This window comes from Phascolarctos cinereus, unplaced genomic scaffold (assembly GCF_003287225.1).
Source record: "Phascolarctos cinereus isolate Bilbo 61053 unplaced genomic scaffold, phaCin_HiC Scaffold_4;HRSCAF=312, whole genome shotgun sequence".
Taxonomy (NCBI): Eukaryota; Metazoa; Chordata; class Mammalia; order Diprotodontia; family Phascolarctidae; genus Phascolarctos; species Phascolarctos cinereus.
The window spans coordinates 158,055,985-158,073,102 of NW_027555847.1; the positions used below are offsets into that span (position 1 = coordinate 158,055,985).

General features: G+C 38.4%; 1 protein-coding gene across 5 annotated transcripts in view; it reads left to right on the forward strand.

Annotated features, from left to right (window-relative positions):
* Positions 1-17,118, forward strand: part of UNC13B (unc-13 homolog B) — a 315,105-nt gene that overhangs the window by 163,082 nt on the left and 134,905 nt on the right. For 3 of the 5 annotated variants that reach the window (XM_020977064.2, XM_020977065.2, XM_078152708.1), the window contains one exon: positions 9,254-9,488. In XM_020977064.2, the coding sequence (XP_020832723.1) occupies positions 9,254-9,488 (235 nt within the window). Of the gene's footprint in view, positions 1-1,716; positions 1,753-9,253; positions 9,489-17,118 lie in introns of all 5 variants that reach the window. The other 2 variants (XM_020977063.2, XM_020977069.2) reach the window with 1 other exon arrangement.

Below are 17,118 nucleotides of genomic sequence, written 5' to 3' on the forward strand. Positions count from 1 at the left end.
TTAAGGTCCCTTCCAGCTTTAAAGTTTGATCCTATTATCTTGTGATTTTAAAAATCATAGATCAAAATTTAGAGCTGAAAAGGACCTTAGATACATTGCATCCAACCCCCTCATTTTAAAGATGTGGAAACTGAGTCCCAGAGAGGTTAAAGGACTTGCATTGGATTGCATAGCTAGTAAGTATCTGATGGGGCTCAGGTAATGAGAAGAATTTGAACTGAGGTCTTGCTAGCTCCAAAACCATGCCCTGTGGTCAACTGAATCTATACTTGGACACATTTTTTCTTTAACTTTGAAGTAATTAGCATATTTGTTCATTTTTATTTCTTAATCTTTGTATTTTAGAGTAGTCCAGGCAGTTAATCAGACTGTTCTATGTAAGAATCAAGCTCTTCTTTCTTGATAATGGAAGGCAACAGAAATTTGGGAATGGCCAGGCCCCATTTTATCCCTCTGTTTCATGCCCAGAATGACTTTGTAATTGTGGGGATTCATTTAGGGACTTTCAGGAGCCAATACTTCACAGCTCTAGGGATCTTGTTAGGAGCTTTCAGAACTCAGATCACTGTGGCTCTTGTCTGGAGCTAGATCAAAATTTGGAGGCCATATCTGAGCTGGTCCCATAGATCAGGAATTCCAAGTCATTCCTTTCATAGCAGTCTCTTTCTGTTGACCTTCTTATGGTCCAAGATGACTTGGCCTTATTCCTTCTATCTGTTCTCAATAACATCTTTGGTATACTGGCTGCCCCGACATGGTTCCTGATGGGATAAACATTTGGTTTGTTTATTGAGTTTTTTAAGAGTATGAAAAAGAAAAATGATGCATACTATCAAGCATAATCATTCTATTAAGTAGTTTTGGCTAACTGATTTTTTTTTTTAATCAGAAGGTAGTAAGGATGAGTGATAGAATCATTTGTTGGCAAGCAACTGATGTGTCAAAACAAAATGCCTCAGTAAAAAAAAATGAGTATAAAGGTTGTCTGTTTTGTCCTCTGTTTTCATGGAGTCTGTGTTATTAAAGGAGCATTAAAGTTCTAAGTTGGGTTACTTTGGGACTCTGACAAGCAGGTGATGTTCTATCTGGGGAGAACTAGAGGTGAATCACTTAGTATGTATGCACTCTTGCATACATACTAAGGCTTCAAGGCTTCTCACTGTTTGTGGCTGTCACAGCCATGTTGTAAAATTAAAAGATAAATAAATGACCATCATGTCTTCTGAGCAAAGATTTTCTTGAATCTGTGGCTTCCAATATGACTAGGGAGATCAGTGTGAATGTAAGGATGTGAGTTCCTATGTGACTGTGCTCTGAGTGTCACTCTAGACTAAGAAGAGGTTTAAATTATAAGAAGCAGTAGTTTTTGTTTTTTTCATACCTTTTGGAAGTGACTTGGGAATGACCAGGAGACATATAAGAGAGTATCTTGGGGAATAGTCTTGATGCTTAGGAGAATCATGTACCTTATATGTTATGTAATATCATTGCTTTACAAGTTGTATTGATGACAAGTCATAACCTCTCTGGGTCTCAATTTTCTCGTGTAAAATGAGGGGGGATGGATTAGATGTTTTTCTAAAGTCCCTTGTAGTTCAATGATCCTATGTCTAACAAGGTATTTTAATGGAAAATTTTTTTCATTATTTCTGAAAGTTTTTCTTTTCTTTTTTTTTTCTTGCTCTTCTTCCTTGCTGCCTGTTGTGGTTTCCTCAGGTAACTGGACCTATCTGGGATGGGGAGAACCGCAGAGTATGTAACCATTTTAATTCTTTTCAACTTTTTTTGTCCTTCCTTTTATCATCCTTCTTCCTCTTTCTACCTTCCAACCCCAAGAATCTAGTTATTCATGCATACAAGCATAACACTAGGTTGTCTTTCCCTCATTTGTGTCTCTTGGCATAATTTCTTGAGGATGGAGTGGCATGTGCACTGGTGTACTTCCAATTTGGTTTCCTAAAGAATTTCTGTATCAAACTTAAAACCAAATTCCCAGTTTTTATAGCTAGCAAGTCCCAGTAGTACAAACCTCCATAAGCCTTGGGAGAGCTCCTCTGCCTAGGTGTTATCTGCCACCCACCAGAGTGCTAGTCTTCACATATGATAACATGTTTATGATTTGGGAAGCAGATATAATATCTAGTGCCCTTGCAAATTTCAGGTAGGTTGAGTTTATCCCCTGAATTCTACCTCAATTGGAGAAAATAGGCTGAGGGCAAAAGGAAGTGGCCTGATGGTCAGTTTTTAAAACTAATCCATTCGGCAAGAAAAGTGAATGTATTTCTGGCCCAAGTCTCTTTTTGTAGCAATGGGGGAGATGGTCCTCATTTCTTCTTCAAAATAGCCTGGTCTTAACAGACATTTTCATCAGCCTAGCTTGGCATCTTTGATCTGAGAACCCATATACCTAGCAAAGCATGTCTTTTCAACAGGATTCCTAGTGCCAGACTGGTTGAACTGATTGTCTGATAAACCTAACTTGATCATCCCACTGGTTAGGTTTGGGCCATTGAAGTAATCTACAATATGTGGTCAGAAAGATGAGTTCTGTGCTCTTGATGAATCCTTTAAAAAATTTTGTGTGATTCTAACCCAGAACATTTGTCACTATCCCTGTAGAGTCAGTCTCACTCTGCTTTTAGATGATTGAAAGTTTTAAAATAGAATCATAGAAAAAGAAACTGGACACTGAAGGAAAATGTATTTGAGCAATGACTACTCGTTATTCCCCAAACATAGCCTATGCTTTCCCATCTCTCTGCCTTTTATTATGCCATGTTTTCCTTCCATGTGCAATGTCTTCTCTCTGTCCCTCTTATCTCATTATTCTCCTGCAGGGCCCAACTCGGATGTGACCTCTTTCATAAAGGCTTTTTTGACCTTTCCCAGATGAAAATGGTGGACTCCTGTATCACTTTGTGCCTCATGTATTTATTCAGTTGAGTTCAACAAGCACCTATTATCTGCTGGGTTTATCACACATGATTTTGTATTAGAATCATTTGGAGACATGTGTTATCTCCTTTACTAGCTTATAAACATCTTCAGGACCAGTACCAAGTCTGATATGTCTTTGTACAACCCCACAGTGCTAGGCACAGTACTTTGCACACATTAAATATTGAGTAAATATTTGTTGGTTGGATGAACAAATGAATAAGTGAATTTTCTCAGTCTGGTGGGTTTTTTTTCTGTTCCTAGACTAGTCATTTCCAGACTGAAGCCTTTGTCTTCCAGATGGATGACAGGTCCCAGTTTTGGTTGGGACTATTCTACAGTTCCACAGTCTTTTTTCAGTATAAATAGTGCTGTCAGGTGACTTGTAGGAGAGGAGGCAAGAACAAGAAGAACAAATCTCTTAAGCAAACTGGGTGGTTGTGAAATTTCTCCTCCGGTTCTTTCTTTGGTATAAAACCATTTTTCATTTGGTCCCAGAAGGATGATGCCAAAAGTGTGATCTTTGTAGGCATTTGGGATGAGAGAAGTAGGTGTAAGTGGGTTCATTAGCTCTTTTCTTTTCCCTCTTCCTCTCCTTTCCACTCCTCCTGCTTTCCTATTCTTTGTTTTCTCCTTCCCTCTTTTCCTTTCTATTTGCCTCTAACTTTTTGCCTCTTAGAAATTGGCCTTTACTTCTTTTGTTTAGAACATATTCTAAGCTTCCTTAGGAATATTGGGCAATCCCCCCAGATTAGTAAGGGAACAAATACTGAGCAATGGTGGAAGAAGGAAATGAGTCAGTATATGGGGCAGTTGGCTTGAGCCCTGCACTCCTACTGACGCTCTTAATTCTCACTACTGAAGAGGTCTCTGAATTTTTTTTTGTTTGTTTTTTTTACTCCTTCTTAGTTCTGTTTCCTGGAGCAGATTTGTCTTGTCTGCCATCGTTTTCTTCCCCCAGGCCTTTTCCCTTAAAGGTTCCTTTAACTGTTGCCATATTGCTCTAGTACTCCCTCATGCCAAAGTCTGTGTTTGTATCTCTGTTGTATCAACCACACTTCTCTTCCCCACTGAGAAGCTATTGAGCTTCCTGTATGCTTGAACAGTCCAGAACTGAGAGAAATCTCTCTTTCCTGCATACTTTCCCTTTATGTGGGCACTAAGCTTATGGAAACAGAAACTGATTTTATTCCCTGAATTTTGGAGGGAAGGGGAGACAGAAGAGGTGCAATTCAAACCAACAGATGCATCAGGGGATAAAATAACCATAGCTAAGGTCTTTCTTTTCTTTGCTAATGCATGTCAAATTTCTTGAACAGCTTTCGTTGACCAGGTAAAAGTACAGGTTTCCAAATTTAGATGCCTTTGAGCTCTGGCTGCTTGCTATTTTAAGTTTTTGTTGTACGGTGTGTACCTGAAGAGGCTGTCTTGTTTCAGCTAGTAAGCATTAACAATGTAAACTTCTTGAGAGAGAGAGCCTGTCTTGTACTACTTCTTCCCTGAGATTTTGGTAAACCACCTCTCATTTTCTAATGACGTTCATAGGAATTTGCAAATTGGAGAGCAGAACAATCTAATAAGTCCATATCTTACCCTGTAGCCCTTTGGACAAGGCATGTTCTAGTTACCTACACATAAATACCTTGTCTGCCTTGTGGAAGATATCCTGTGGCTGACGTGGCTTACTGAGACTCCAGTGACATGCACCCCTAGAATAGTGGCCCAGACTAGTCACAATGACCTTCTCACATCGTAGTTTCTTCCCTCTGCCTGGAGAATAAGAGTAACCTTCAACATTTCTTGTGCCTTTGAACAGATTGTGGGTATGGTTTTAGTCAAGCCTTTGCTGAAGTGACCATTAATACTCCACAAATCACCCTGGGAAATTGTAAGCACTGCTTCAGGGTTGGAAATTCATATCTCAGGCAATGCCAAGTTTTATTTCACGTGAACGTCTAACACAGCTTTTAGGGTACAGCGGAAAGAGTACTGGATTTGGAGTCAAAAGAGCTAGGTCCAAATCTTGGTACTGACATTTGGGGGGCCTTGGACAAATCATTTAATCTCCCTGGGCATCAGTTTCCTCATTTGTAAAATGAGTGAGTTCAACTAGATGATTTTAAAAGTCTGTCCCAAGTCTAGGTCTATGATCTTTTATGTAGCTCTCTAATGAAAGACATTGGTGAATAATGGTATGTATTGTATGCTTTACATAACATTGTATGCTGTTGTATATACAGGGAGGATTAAAGCTGGAAGAGGGATTCCCAACCAAGACCTGAAAGGCAGTACACCTAAATTTTCTGATTTTAAGGCATTTGTGAGCAAGATGAAAAGCCATGAGTTTTAAACATTAATTCCCTCCAGAAAGCCCAAGGTTAATTTGATATGTTCCACCAGAGTTTTGATACTCAGTTTTTGAAGTAGGAAGAGTTAATTCACACAGATGATATGATATCTTAGTAAATGATCATTGAGCCCCACCTCCACCATCTATAGTCTTTAAATTCTGTGTCAGGTATCAAGTTCGTAAAATAATCTATGGTAAAGTACTTTGTAAACTGTAAGATCTCTGTAATTGCCAACTTATTATTGTGACTAGTATCGAGTGGCAATTTGAAATGTTTTTTCAATCTTTTGAAATTTGGTTTATTTTGTTGCAACAGTGCTGTTGGTTTGCTCAGCAGATAACTACACCTAATGGTATAGTCAGGAGCAAGAGGTTGTGTGCTACCTTCTCAGAGGGCAATCAGACTGACCTGATTGCATTTGGAAAGAGCCAAGAATTAGCCTTGAGACTTCAAGGCTAGATGGATGTTTTCAATGAGTGAAAACAAAATGAAACAATGGGCTTTTATGAGTGTCCTACATCAATAAAGCATTCTCCATCTACTAGTTAACATTGTATGTGGGAAGAATGCATGGCTAGAAATATCATTGAAACCAAATCACTGTTTAAAAGCCTGTGACTGCCCTTATTTTGATCCAGGCTTGACATGTCAGGATTAGTCCCATTAGGTGACTGACAGAAGAATTTCACACAGTTATTCTTCCATGTCAGACAGTCCTGTGGGGATGAGTCATGCAGACTTGCCTTGCAGCTTTTCAGGCTCTATTTAGATCTGATGGTTTTTTTCAACTAATACTATGGCTGTGGTTATCCTGGTGGTGGCCAAAATGGGTCTTGTGGGCATTCCTCCTTGTTTTGTGGTGTGTCTGCCCTGTCTTTTTCTCTAGTTCCTAACTAGTAACCTGCCAAAGAAGAACTAACTGCCTGGGACCACCTCTCTCAGACAGATGAATAGCAGATGTCAAAGGTGGTATCAGAAATGTCATCCTTTTTAAGAGTGACAACAAAGAGCTTCTATATTGAGCTGCCTTAAAAACACAGTATAATCAGCCTTTATTTTTGCACAGGACTAAGTCTGACTGTTGTGCATTGTAGCTGACACATTTACAAAGGCTGTTAATTTTAATTTCACCCCATGAAATCAGTGAGAGGCAGAGAAAATTCTGTTGAATAGTAATCTTTGTTGTCAAGTAAACTTGGCCATGTTTTCAACATCATCTTGAATGATTTAATTTACATTTCTTTTTCCACTTTTCCCTGAATTCAACCCAGTGCTGCTCTCTCCCTCAGAGTACAGCAAAAGAGGAATGATTCTTTATGAGCTGAGTTTAGAGGTTGAGGAAATATTATTGAAGCTAGATAAGTCAAGTTCAGGCAGTAAATATTATGTGCTAGCTACATTCCACACATGGTGTTAATATAAAACAAAACAAAAAAACAAAAAACCCCACAAAAGACAGGCCCTGCTCTCAAGAGCTCACAGTCTAATGAGGGAGATAACATGTAAACAACTATGTATAGAGAAGATATATGTGGGATAAATCATAGATAGTCTCTGAGGGAAGGCACTAAAATTAAGAAACACCAGGAAAAGCACTAAGATTTCTGTTCGTTGAATTTTAGACCCATTGGTCAGAATCCTTAGGTCTTAGTTTGTACTTCCAGGAGCCCTCACAGTTCTTCTATGTCTGCCAAATTTTTACTTTGATAGAATCATTCAATATATATATTTAAAACAAATTTCAATAGCTCTATAATTTCATTGGTGTGAGCCAGCGCAGAAAGCGCTATCTTCACCTACGTGTCCTTTTATTCCTATTCAGGTTCTCACAGCTAAGTAGCACAAGGCAGTAATTAGAGCACAGGGCCAGAGTCAGGAAGACCTTAGTTCAAATTCAGCCTCAGACATTTATTAGCTGTGTGACCCTGGGCAAGTCACTTAACCCTTGTCTGCCTTAGTTTCCTTATCTGTAAAATGGGCATAATAATAGCACCTAACTCTCAGAGTTGTTGTGAGAATAAGATGAGATAATATTTATATACTGCTTTGTAAGTGGTTAAGCACTGTATAAATGCTATCCTCTTCCTCCTCCTCTTCATCCCAATGTACTAGAGGTCTTTCTTTAAGTCTTTTTACATTTTATAGGTGTGATACTTGGGCTGATGACCAGCCCATCTCTTTTTTTACAGTCACACATTTCTGTGATAAGATTCTTTATGCTATTTCTTGCATGTGGATCATTTTTGGAAACATACTACAGACTAATTGCACGCCTCATGCATTATTCCATTGTCTTCTGGGTCACTCATATCTTTGATTTTTCAGAGATTCACAGCCATATATTATCTCCAGAAGAACTTTTGTATGTCCCAAGTACAATCTAGCCTATTCTTCTTTTCCTCTAATTTAATTCTGAACCTAATTTATTGTCCATTTGCAATGCTTGACCATTGCCTTGCACATAGTAGGTATGCAATAAATATTATTAAATGGAATCTATGTACTGTGGTACTAACAATAGGAATTCGGGAAAGAACAGATTTTATTATTTCTCCCCAAAAGTGATCAAGATGACATTAATGATTACCAACCTACATGGCTAAATTCTGAAAGATTTTTACAAAGATGAATGAGATCTTCACATGTATTAATGGCAGCTTTGATGAAGCTATGAAGAAGAAACAGGCACATTTTTACAAATGATTTTCTGTAGCAGATTTACATCTTTACAGTTTGATAGTTGAACTAAAAGTGCAAAGAATAAAGGTTCCTTTTCTGTTTATCATTTATCAATTATTAAAAGCCAAAAAGGGAGGGCATGAGTCTTGGCAGAGAAAAACAAAATGTTAAAAGGTTTTTCTCCTGAGTGTCTCATGTATATATCAAGATCATTCAAGATTCACTGATAACTCCAACCACCAAAAACAACTTTCTAACATCTTTCTGGATATTAATGCCAAGTGAAGCATAAAACAAGGTGAATGAATGCTTGGTAAAAGTAGTCACCGCTGAAGTGGAAGATGTCTTACCCAAAGTCCAAAGTGAAAAGGGATTCCCTATACATCAGGGATTGTCCAGTAATCATGTTTGGACAGATAGGAGTCTAAGTAAAAAAAAAGTACGTCTTTTTACTAATCTCTAACTGAAATTAAGCATTTTCTTTAGTTATAAACATAGGTAACAAACATTCTGGGAAGGGGGTTGATGACATAAAAATGGTTGAGAGTTCCTATAGGTGATTAAATCCTCTCAGTGCTCCACTTTGCAAATGATATTGTGCTGATTTACAATCAGGTGTCTGCAATGGGATCCATGATCGCTAAAAAGAGATTATCCTAAAATTCCTTGGGAGGGATGGGGGGAGACAAACAACTAAATAGATGAAAATGCCCATTGTCCAGACTATGGCATTTAATTTGTGAAAATCAAACCAGAAAACTGTTTCCCTTTTCCTCTATTCCAAGAAAAGGATAGACCAGTGTAGGAAGGAAGGACCACCCCTTGCCCCCACAAACCTTTCTTGCTTTAAATGGAGAGTCTATATGGTTTGTTGGAAAGAACACTAAACTGGAAGTCAGACAACATGAATTGGAGTCCTGGTCCTTTCATTTAATAAAAGCATGACTTTGAGGCTAATCATATGAGGTTGTATGATTTGGAGTTGAAAGGGATCATAGACCATCTGCTCTGGTTCTTTCAGTATATGGGTGAGGAAACTGAGTCCCAGCAAAGAGATCCAGAAATGATCTGTGACTAGTCACGTTTGATAATTAGGGAGTAATATGAATGGGAACAAAGGATGGAGCAACAGAAGAGTTTTTGTTGTGGATTAAGTGGTCTCTGAGCCCACTATGTAGCAGCTTTACATATTCTTGGCCCAGGCTCACAACTAAATGAGTTGGAAACAGGGAGGCCTTGAAGGACTGAGGCTAGAGTGTTGGGTACTAATTGCAATTCTTCCTCAGCTTTTGAGGACCCGGACAGTGCTGTGGATGATCGAGACAGTGACTACCGCAGTGAGACCAGCAACAGCATTCCTCCTCCATATCATACTACTTCCCAACCCAATGCCTCTGTTCACCAGTTCTCTGTGCCAGCCCAGCTGCAGGAGCAGCTGTTTCTTCAGGGCAGCTCTCGGGACTCCTGCAATGACTCTGTGCAGAGTTATGACTTTGATTACCCAGAGCGGAGGGCCCTCAGGTGGGTACTCTGTGTGTGTGTGTGTGTGTGTGTGTGTGTGTGTGTGTGTGTGTGTGTGTGCATGTCTGTCTCTATCTCCATAGAAAAGTAGAGAAAATCACTGCCTCAGGAGACTGAAGTACTTCCTACTAGAGGCAGCTAGATAGCACAGTAAATAGAATGCTGGGCCTGGAGTCAGGAAGACCTGAGTTCAAATTCAGCCTTGGATACTTACTAGCTGTATGATCCTGGGCAAGTCACTTAACCTCTGTTTGCTTTAATCTACTGCCAAGAAAACCCCATAGACAGTGTGATCCATGGGGTCATGAAGAGTCAGACACAACTGAACAAAAACTAGAACTAATCCCTACCTTTGATGTTTACTACTCATATGCTTTTGGACAAGTCAGTTAACTTCCCTGGGCCTCAGTTAATTTATCTGTAAAACAAAAGGGGCTTGACTAGAGAGCCTCTGAGGTCCCCCTAACCTTGCTATCTATGATCCTACAAAAACTTCATGCAAATAGATCATTGGTGGGAGGGATTTGGGAGCTATAACTGGAAATTCAGTTAAAATACAGAAATGTGACCTCCCAAGCTATGGGTGCTTTGTGTAGAGTATTTGGATTTGTTCCTTTTCATCAAAATCTTTCCCTGGGAACTTACTGAAAAAATTCTCCAAACTTGTATACCTACTTACCATACCATGAGAGTGGGGGTAGGCCCATGGTGGTACAGAAGGTACTGCATGTGGGTAAATTTACCATACTAGCTGCAGCAGCATAACTTGGCAGTTTATTTAAAAATAATCTAATTGAGCTAATCTATTCTGTTTCTAAAATGAAAGCCACTATGTAGTAATCTCTTCCTGTTGTCTGTCTTGCCACACTGCCATCAATGAAACAAAAATCACAAGCTTCAATCTGGTGGGCAGCTGTCTCCCTAAGAGAGTCATTCAGTGGATTATAGGCTGCCCTGGTTTAATATTCTCTTTAAGAATCTTTCCAAGGAACTTTCTTCACATTCTTGTTATAGAACTAAATTCTATTTCTTTGTAATCTGATCGTAAGGAGCCACAACAAGGAGTTCCTTGGAGTTAGCTCCTTTTAAGACTGTATCTTGTACATCTACATAAATATGTACATGTTGTTTCCTCCATCATAGTGTGAACTCCTTGAAGAAATGATCATTGAATGATTGATTGTTTCAATCAGTTGGTCATTAGGTTTAATAGTTGGTCACTTGGTTTCTGTAGTTTTAATTGTTCTTGTTAGTTCATTTTAGTTCCTGTCTCTCCTCCTTCCAATGGTGATGAGATGCACGTTCATTGGCATTTCTTTCACTGAAATTATCACCAAGCTTAACTCTTTCCAATTTGGTACGAGGGATGTTGGAAGAATGACAGCTATTCTAGCTTAAGCTTGAGTCATAATGCCCTTTCATTTGCTGAGCATCTCTTACTTGGGAAGCAGAGACATTTTGAAATTCATTTCTATGACATTCAGTTTCTGCTCTCCTAGAACAGCAAAAACTTGACACCACAGCTCTTTTCAATCCCAGGTAAATCAACTCAATCAACAAGAGCCTACTGAACTCCTGGATGCCCAGCACTCTACTAGGTGCATTGTGGGAGTCAATAAAAGTGTAAGACAGCCCTATCCTGGAGCTCCTAATCAGGGACTAATTGGGGATAAAAAACTAAGACACATTAAACAATTAGAGAGCAAGGAAGTCTTATATTCTGTGGTATTTCCTATAAGTACTATAGGAGGTCAGAGAAAAAGAAGGATCTTTATGGAATGGAAATCTAGGGAAAAGTTCTTATTTTGCTATAAAAGTTCCCCTAATGTGCAGTGATTAAAATTGAATACTTTAAAAGACTTAATTGAAAATTTCCTAATTTTAGAGTGAATCACGCAATCAATCAATAAATATTTTAAAGTGTCTATTATGTGCCAGACTCTGTGCTAAGCACCAATCACTCAAAGGCAAAAACAGTCTCTATTCTGAAAGTGTTCACAGTTCAATAAGGGAGACAGACATGCAAACAGCTACACACACAAACACACACACACACACACACACACACACACACACAATATGATGAGAGGGAAGGTACTAGCAGTTTGCAGTGAGGGTAGGGAGGGAGGTGGTTTTGCATAGAAATTTTGCCTCTTGAAGATGGAATTTGACCTGATGAAAGGAGCCAAGGGAAGACAGACTGCTGAGATGATGAGGGGGAACATTCCAGACGTTAGAGGCCCCTAGTGAAAATGAGCAGAGTCAGGACATAGAGTATCATGGTGACTGGAGCTGAGAGCTGAAGAGCAGAATTTGGGATTTGCAACCCCATTTTTTGCTTTACTCTGTATCAATTTTGTTAGGTAGCTTGCATGAACAACAATTGCCTACTTTTGAAATTCTTAAACAGCTTTAAGAAGTATGGAAAATAGCTACGTACTCTATTGTAAAATATCCTAATTAATTATTCTTAATTGATTGAGTATACAAGATTGCAGTTAGTTTAATAATCCAATGATCAGAATTTGAACAGTAAGATAATCAAACCTCAGGACCCAAGTTAGTCATTAAATTATTTTCACCCAACAACTATTAAACAGTCTCTATGGGTATGGCACTGGCTGCCACTGACTACTGCTGGGCAAGATATCTTTGAGTTACAAATGTCGGTTTTTCGAAGATAAGGGTAAGGATGGATCCATATTAATGTAGAATGGATTGTAGATAGATTATACCAAGGAAGAAGTGAACCAGAATCATCAGCTAATGAAAGGACCTTGAAAATCATCAGGAAAAAGAGGAAGTCAGACCCAGGTTCAAATTCTGCCTCTGTCACTTAATCTGTCAAGGCCACCGTTCTTTTCATATGTAAAATGAGGGATTTTGGACCAGATGGTGTTTAAGATGTCTTCCTGCTCTAAATCTCCAATCTTATGATCTAGTTCAACTTCCTTATTAATGAGAATACTGAGTTAATGTGCCACAAAATCAGTATGTAATACAAGGGGAAGGGAGCTATAGGTGAGAAGTTCTGCCACCAGAATAGATTGAAGAAATTCACCACTTTACCAAAAGACATTCTAGGAGACAGGAGAATTCAGCAGGCTTAGACAAATTCCTAGTATTTGCCAGCAACTAAGAGACTTGTTTGCTTCAAGCCTCTTTTTTTCAAGCTTACTTGTTCCATTGCTAATGAACATCAACTGGTATTGATATAATCATGAATAAAGACATAGTCCCTGGCCTCATGGAGATTTCAGTTTATTAAGGGAGATAAGACCCATACACAAATAACTAACACAAAATAGTGTCTGATAAGTACATAGGAAAATATTTTTAAAGTGCTCTGGGCATTTGAGAGAAAAACATTTTAAGTGAGGGGGATAGGGAAAACTTCATAAAAGAGGTTCCACTTGAGAAGGGGCTTGAAGGATAAATAAGCTTTCAAAAAGGGGAAGTAGGTGGTGTTAATGGGGAACAGGGTACATTCCAAGTGCAGAGGGGAGTCATGAGCAAATGTATCCAAGTAGGAAAACTGAAACGGACAAGGCTAACTGTGTCAGAATATAAATATTGTTCCTAAAACGGAAGAGCATAAGGAGCAGTACTAGAAAGTGAAAGCAGTTATGCCCGTCTTAAATCTGTCCCGGGGAAAAAGAAAACCTGCAAGGCCAAGGCAGTAGCAAGAGGTTCTCAGAAGCAAGCATGCATAGCCAGAGAGAACAAAGAAAGTACAGAACTGGACTGTGTTGTTCCTGACTTCTCAGGTGTGCAACTGGAGGCAGAGAGGGCAAGTAAGACAGATAGAGCTCCCTCAAAAGGCTCTAAAAAGAAACGAGAAACTTTGCCAAAACCTGGCAGCCATGACTCCAAAAGGGATGGGGGGAAAACAGCTAACTGTGTCTCTATGGACTATTGATAATAAAAAAGAATCTGCTAGAAAAATAGCCCATTCGTTGACTTTCAGTTCACATTACCTAACTATGATATTTTCAAACACGATTTCTACTGATTCCCTACAGAGAGGACTAAGCTATATGAATTTCTTTTAGTGCTTATGGAAACCTTATCTTTAGTCACAGGGGACACAGTTGAAAACATAACTGACAAAGAGAATACTATAAAATGAAAGAGACCTGGCCACTTAACACTTAGCCCAGTGCCTGTCATGTAGTACATTTTTATTAAATACTTGCTAACTGAACTATTATTGAAACTTAAATATGCATATTTCATCATACCATAGAACTTTAGAGTCAAGAGGGATTTCATAGATCACCTAATGCAATCTCATGCCTGATACATTAATAGCCTGTTGTGATGCATGGGGTAATTAATAATAACTTTTATCTTTTTCAATAATTTGTTTATTTTTAGTTTTCAACATTCACTTACATAAGATTTTGAGTTTTAAATTTCCTCCCCCTTCCTCTTCCCTCTCCTCAAAATGGCATGTAATCTGATATAGACTCTACTTATACATTCATATTAAGCATATTTTCACATTAATCATGATGTATAGAAGAGTTGGAACTAATGGGAGGAGCCACAAGAAAGAAGAAACAAAACAAAACAACAAAAGAAAAGGAGAGCAAATAGCATGCTTCCATCTGCATTCAGACTCCATGGTTCTTTTTCTGGATGTGGATAGCATTTTCCATCCTGACTCTTTTGGAGTTGTCTTAGATCCTTTCATTGCAGAGAAGAGCTAAGTCTATCCCAGTCAGTTATCACACAATGTGGCTGTTACTGTGTACAGTATTTTCCTGATTCTGCTCATTTTACTCAGCATCAGTTCATATGAGTCTTTCCAGGTTTTTCTGAAGTCTGCCTGCTTATCATTTCTTATAGCACGATAGTATTCCATTACATTCATATACCACAACTTGTTTAGCCCTTCCCCAATTAATGGGCATCCCCTGAATTTCCAATTCTTTGCTACCACAAAAAGAGCTGCTATAAATATTTTTGTACATATGAGTCTAATAATCAATTTATTAATTAGACTAGCTAATAATTAATAAATTAATCATCATTGGTTTCTCTTGGAAAAACAAAAACAAAACCATGGAGAGGCTGAAAGCTTTAATATACTTTTAGACAAGGGGATGCCCCTGACAAGTAAAAATTAACCCTGATAGGCGGACATTTAATGAGGAAGTGGGCTAGAAGTCTTCAGCTTCTCCTGCTGAGAATGTGCTGCCTCCAGCAATCTGGAATCCATCTCTTTCCAGACCATTCTGGTTGGCTTTCTCCTTCATGAGCTGGGTCACCTTAAATTCTAATACAGGGTTATAAGGACCCTTGTTCATTTCCTCAGGTCAGGAACTGCCTAGACTAGATTCTGTTTACATTCTAAATAGAAGTAAGATCTCCTAGTTGGGTAGGGTCAAGATTGAAGAATGTGTTCCCAGGGTTAGGGCAGCATTATCAATCAGCTGTGTCCTTAGAGACTGACTGGCCTTCTACAGGGTCTGGGCCTTAAATGAAGAAATTAAAGGAGAAAAACCTGGATTCTAATTTAATAATTGGTTAATAATGTAATACTAAGATAATTCCTCTCACTCTATGACACCTCAAGCAGGTATTCAACCTATTTGCTTTCAAAACCTCCTATCACAGGTAACTCTTCACCTCATATTGCTATCATTTCATGTTTAGACGGCTCTAATTGTAAGAAATTCATCCTTACCCTGAGCAGAAATCTGCCTGCCTAACTTTTATTCATTGGTCTTAATTCTAAGGATAAGCAAAATAAGTTATATCTAATGGAATGCCCACCAGGATCTGAATTCAGAAATAGATTTCAACAAAACATTTGACAAAAATCTCTTACACAATGCTTATGGGTAAAATGGATAACAACAACAACAATAATAATTAGAGCTTTAAGGTTTGCAAAACACTTTACAAATATTTTCTCATTTGATCTTTATATCAGCCCTGAGAGTTAGGTCCTATTATTGTCCCCTTTTATTTTACGGATGAGGAAACCAAGGTAGACAGATATTAAGTAACTTGTCCATGGTCACACAGTTAATAAGTTATCTGAGGCTGGATTTGAACTTAGGTCTTCTAACTTTAAGTCCAGTGCTCTATCCATGGTACCATGTAGCTACTCTGCGAGGGTTTGGGCTTAATGATAGTTTAGTTAGGTAGATTTGGAACTGATTAAGTGACAGTACTTAAAATATAATCATTAATAGGTTAATATCAGTTTGGAGAGAAGAGCTCCTGAGATGTATGTATCCTTGGTTCTGTTCTGGTAAGTGTCTTTATAAGTGCCTGAGATGATATACTTGTCAGATTTGTAGTTGGCACCACAAAAATTGGTGGGATAGCTGTGATCTGTGAAATCCCGTATTTTGTTAATTTTGTTTTAAAGAGAATGCTAGTATTATAGAATGAAAGTGGATGACCAGTAAAGAAGATTTAAATGGGTCTTTTACTGTAATTTTTTCATGATAATTTACATATTTTATTTTTGGTTAGCTCAGTGTATGAGAGCACCATGCCACTAAGACAAAGGTCATAGGTTTGATCTCTTCTTAAGCTAATTAGTTTTGTTATGTTACATGGCCACAGACTATCCCTCCAACCCTCTCCAGGTGATTTACAAATTTGTACCTTTGATCATAAGGGATACCAAATGAGAACTGATGGATCTGTACAAACCCAATTTAACTACCAGTGGCCTATTCTCACTCTTCATCCTCCTTGACCTCTCTGCAGCTTTTGACACTATTGATCAGCTCCTTCTAATTGACTTTTCTTTCTTTTCTTGGCTTTGAAGACAGTACTGTCTCCTGGTTCTACCTCTAACCACTTCACTTGATCCTCATCTTCTTCTTGTCCTTTAACCCAGTTGTTTTCCAAGGATCTCTCATTGGCCCTCTTTGATTCTCTTGTTATACTTTCTTCTTGGAATTTTCATTCATTCTCAAGGATTCAGATACTACCTTTGTGCAGGGAACCCCCAAATTTATATCCCCAGACTGGACCTCTCTTTCTTGGTTTAGATTCACATTTCCAACTAGCTACAGGCCCTCTCTACATGGAAGTTCCCACTGCCACCTCAAACTATTTATATGTCTCAAACTGAGGTTGTTATCATTCTGCTTAATTTTACTCTTCTGATTTTACTGTTTCTGCCTATGCCACTTGTATTCACAGTGTCTTCTGTATTAAAAACCTTGGGATTACTTTTTACTCTTTCTTCTTCCTCAATTTTCATATGCAATTTCTTTTTACCAAGTTTTATTGATTTTACCCCAATAATATCTCTTACAACAATATCTCATGTTTCTCCTCCCTCCCTTTTCCCACTGGTAATGTCCTCTATTGCCATCTGTCAAGACAACTGGAATATAAATCTTATGGCCTCTATTCCTTCTCCCTCCAAACTGTCCTTCCTGCTGCTGTTAGAATAATCATCCTTATGCATGGTTCTAGTCATGTTGCCCTACCACTCAAAATTCTTCATTGGTCTTCTATTTCTTATTGAGTTAAGGTCAGACTCATTTGCCTGACATTCAAGGCTCTCCACAGTTTGTCACTAACCTAACTTTCCATCCTTATCTCATATAACTCCCTTCCACTTATTTCATACTGTAGTCACACTGATCTGCTC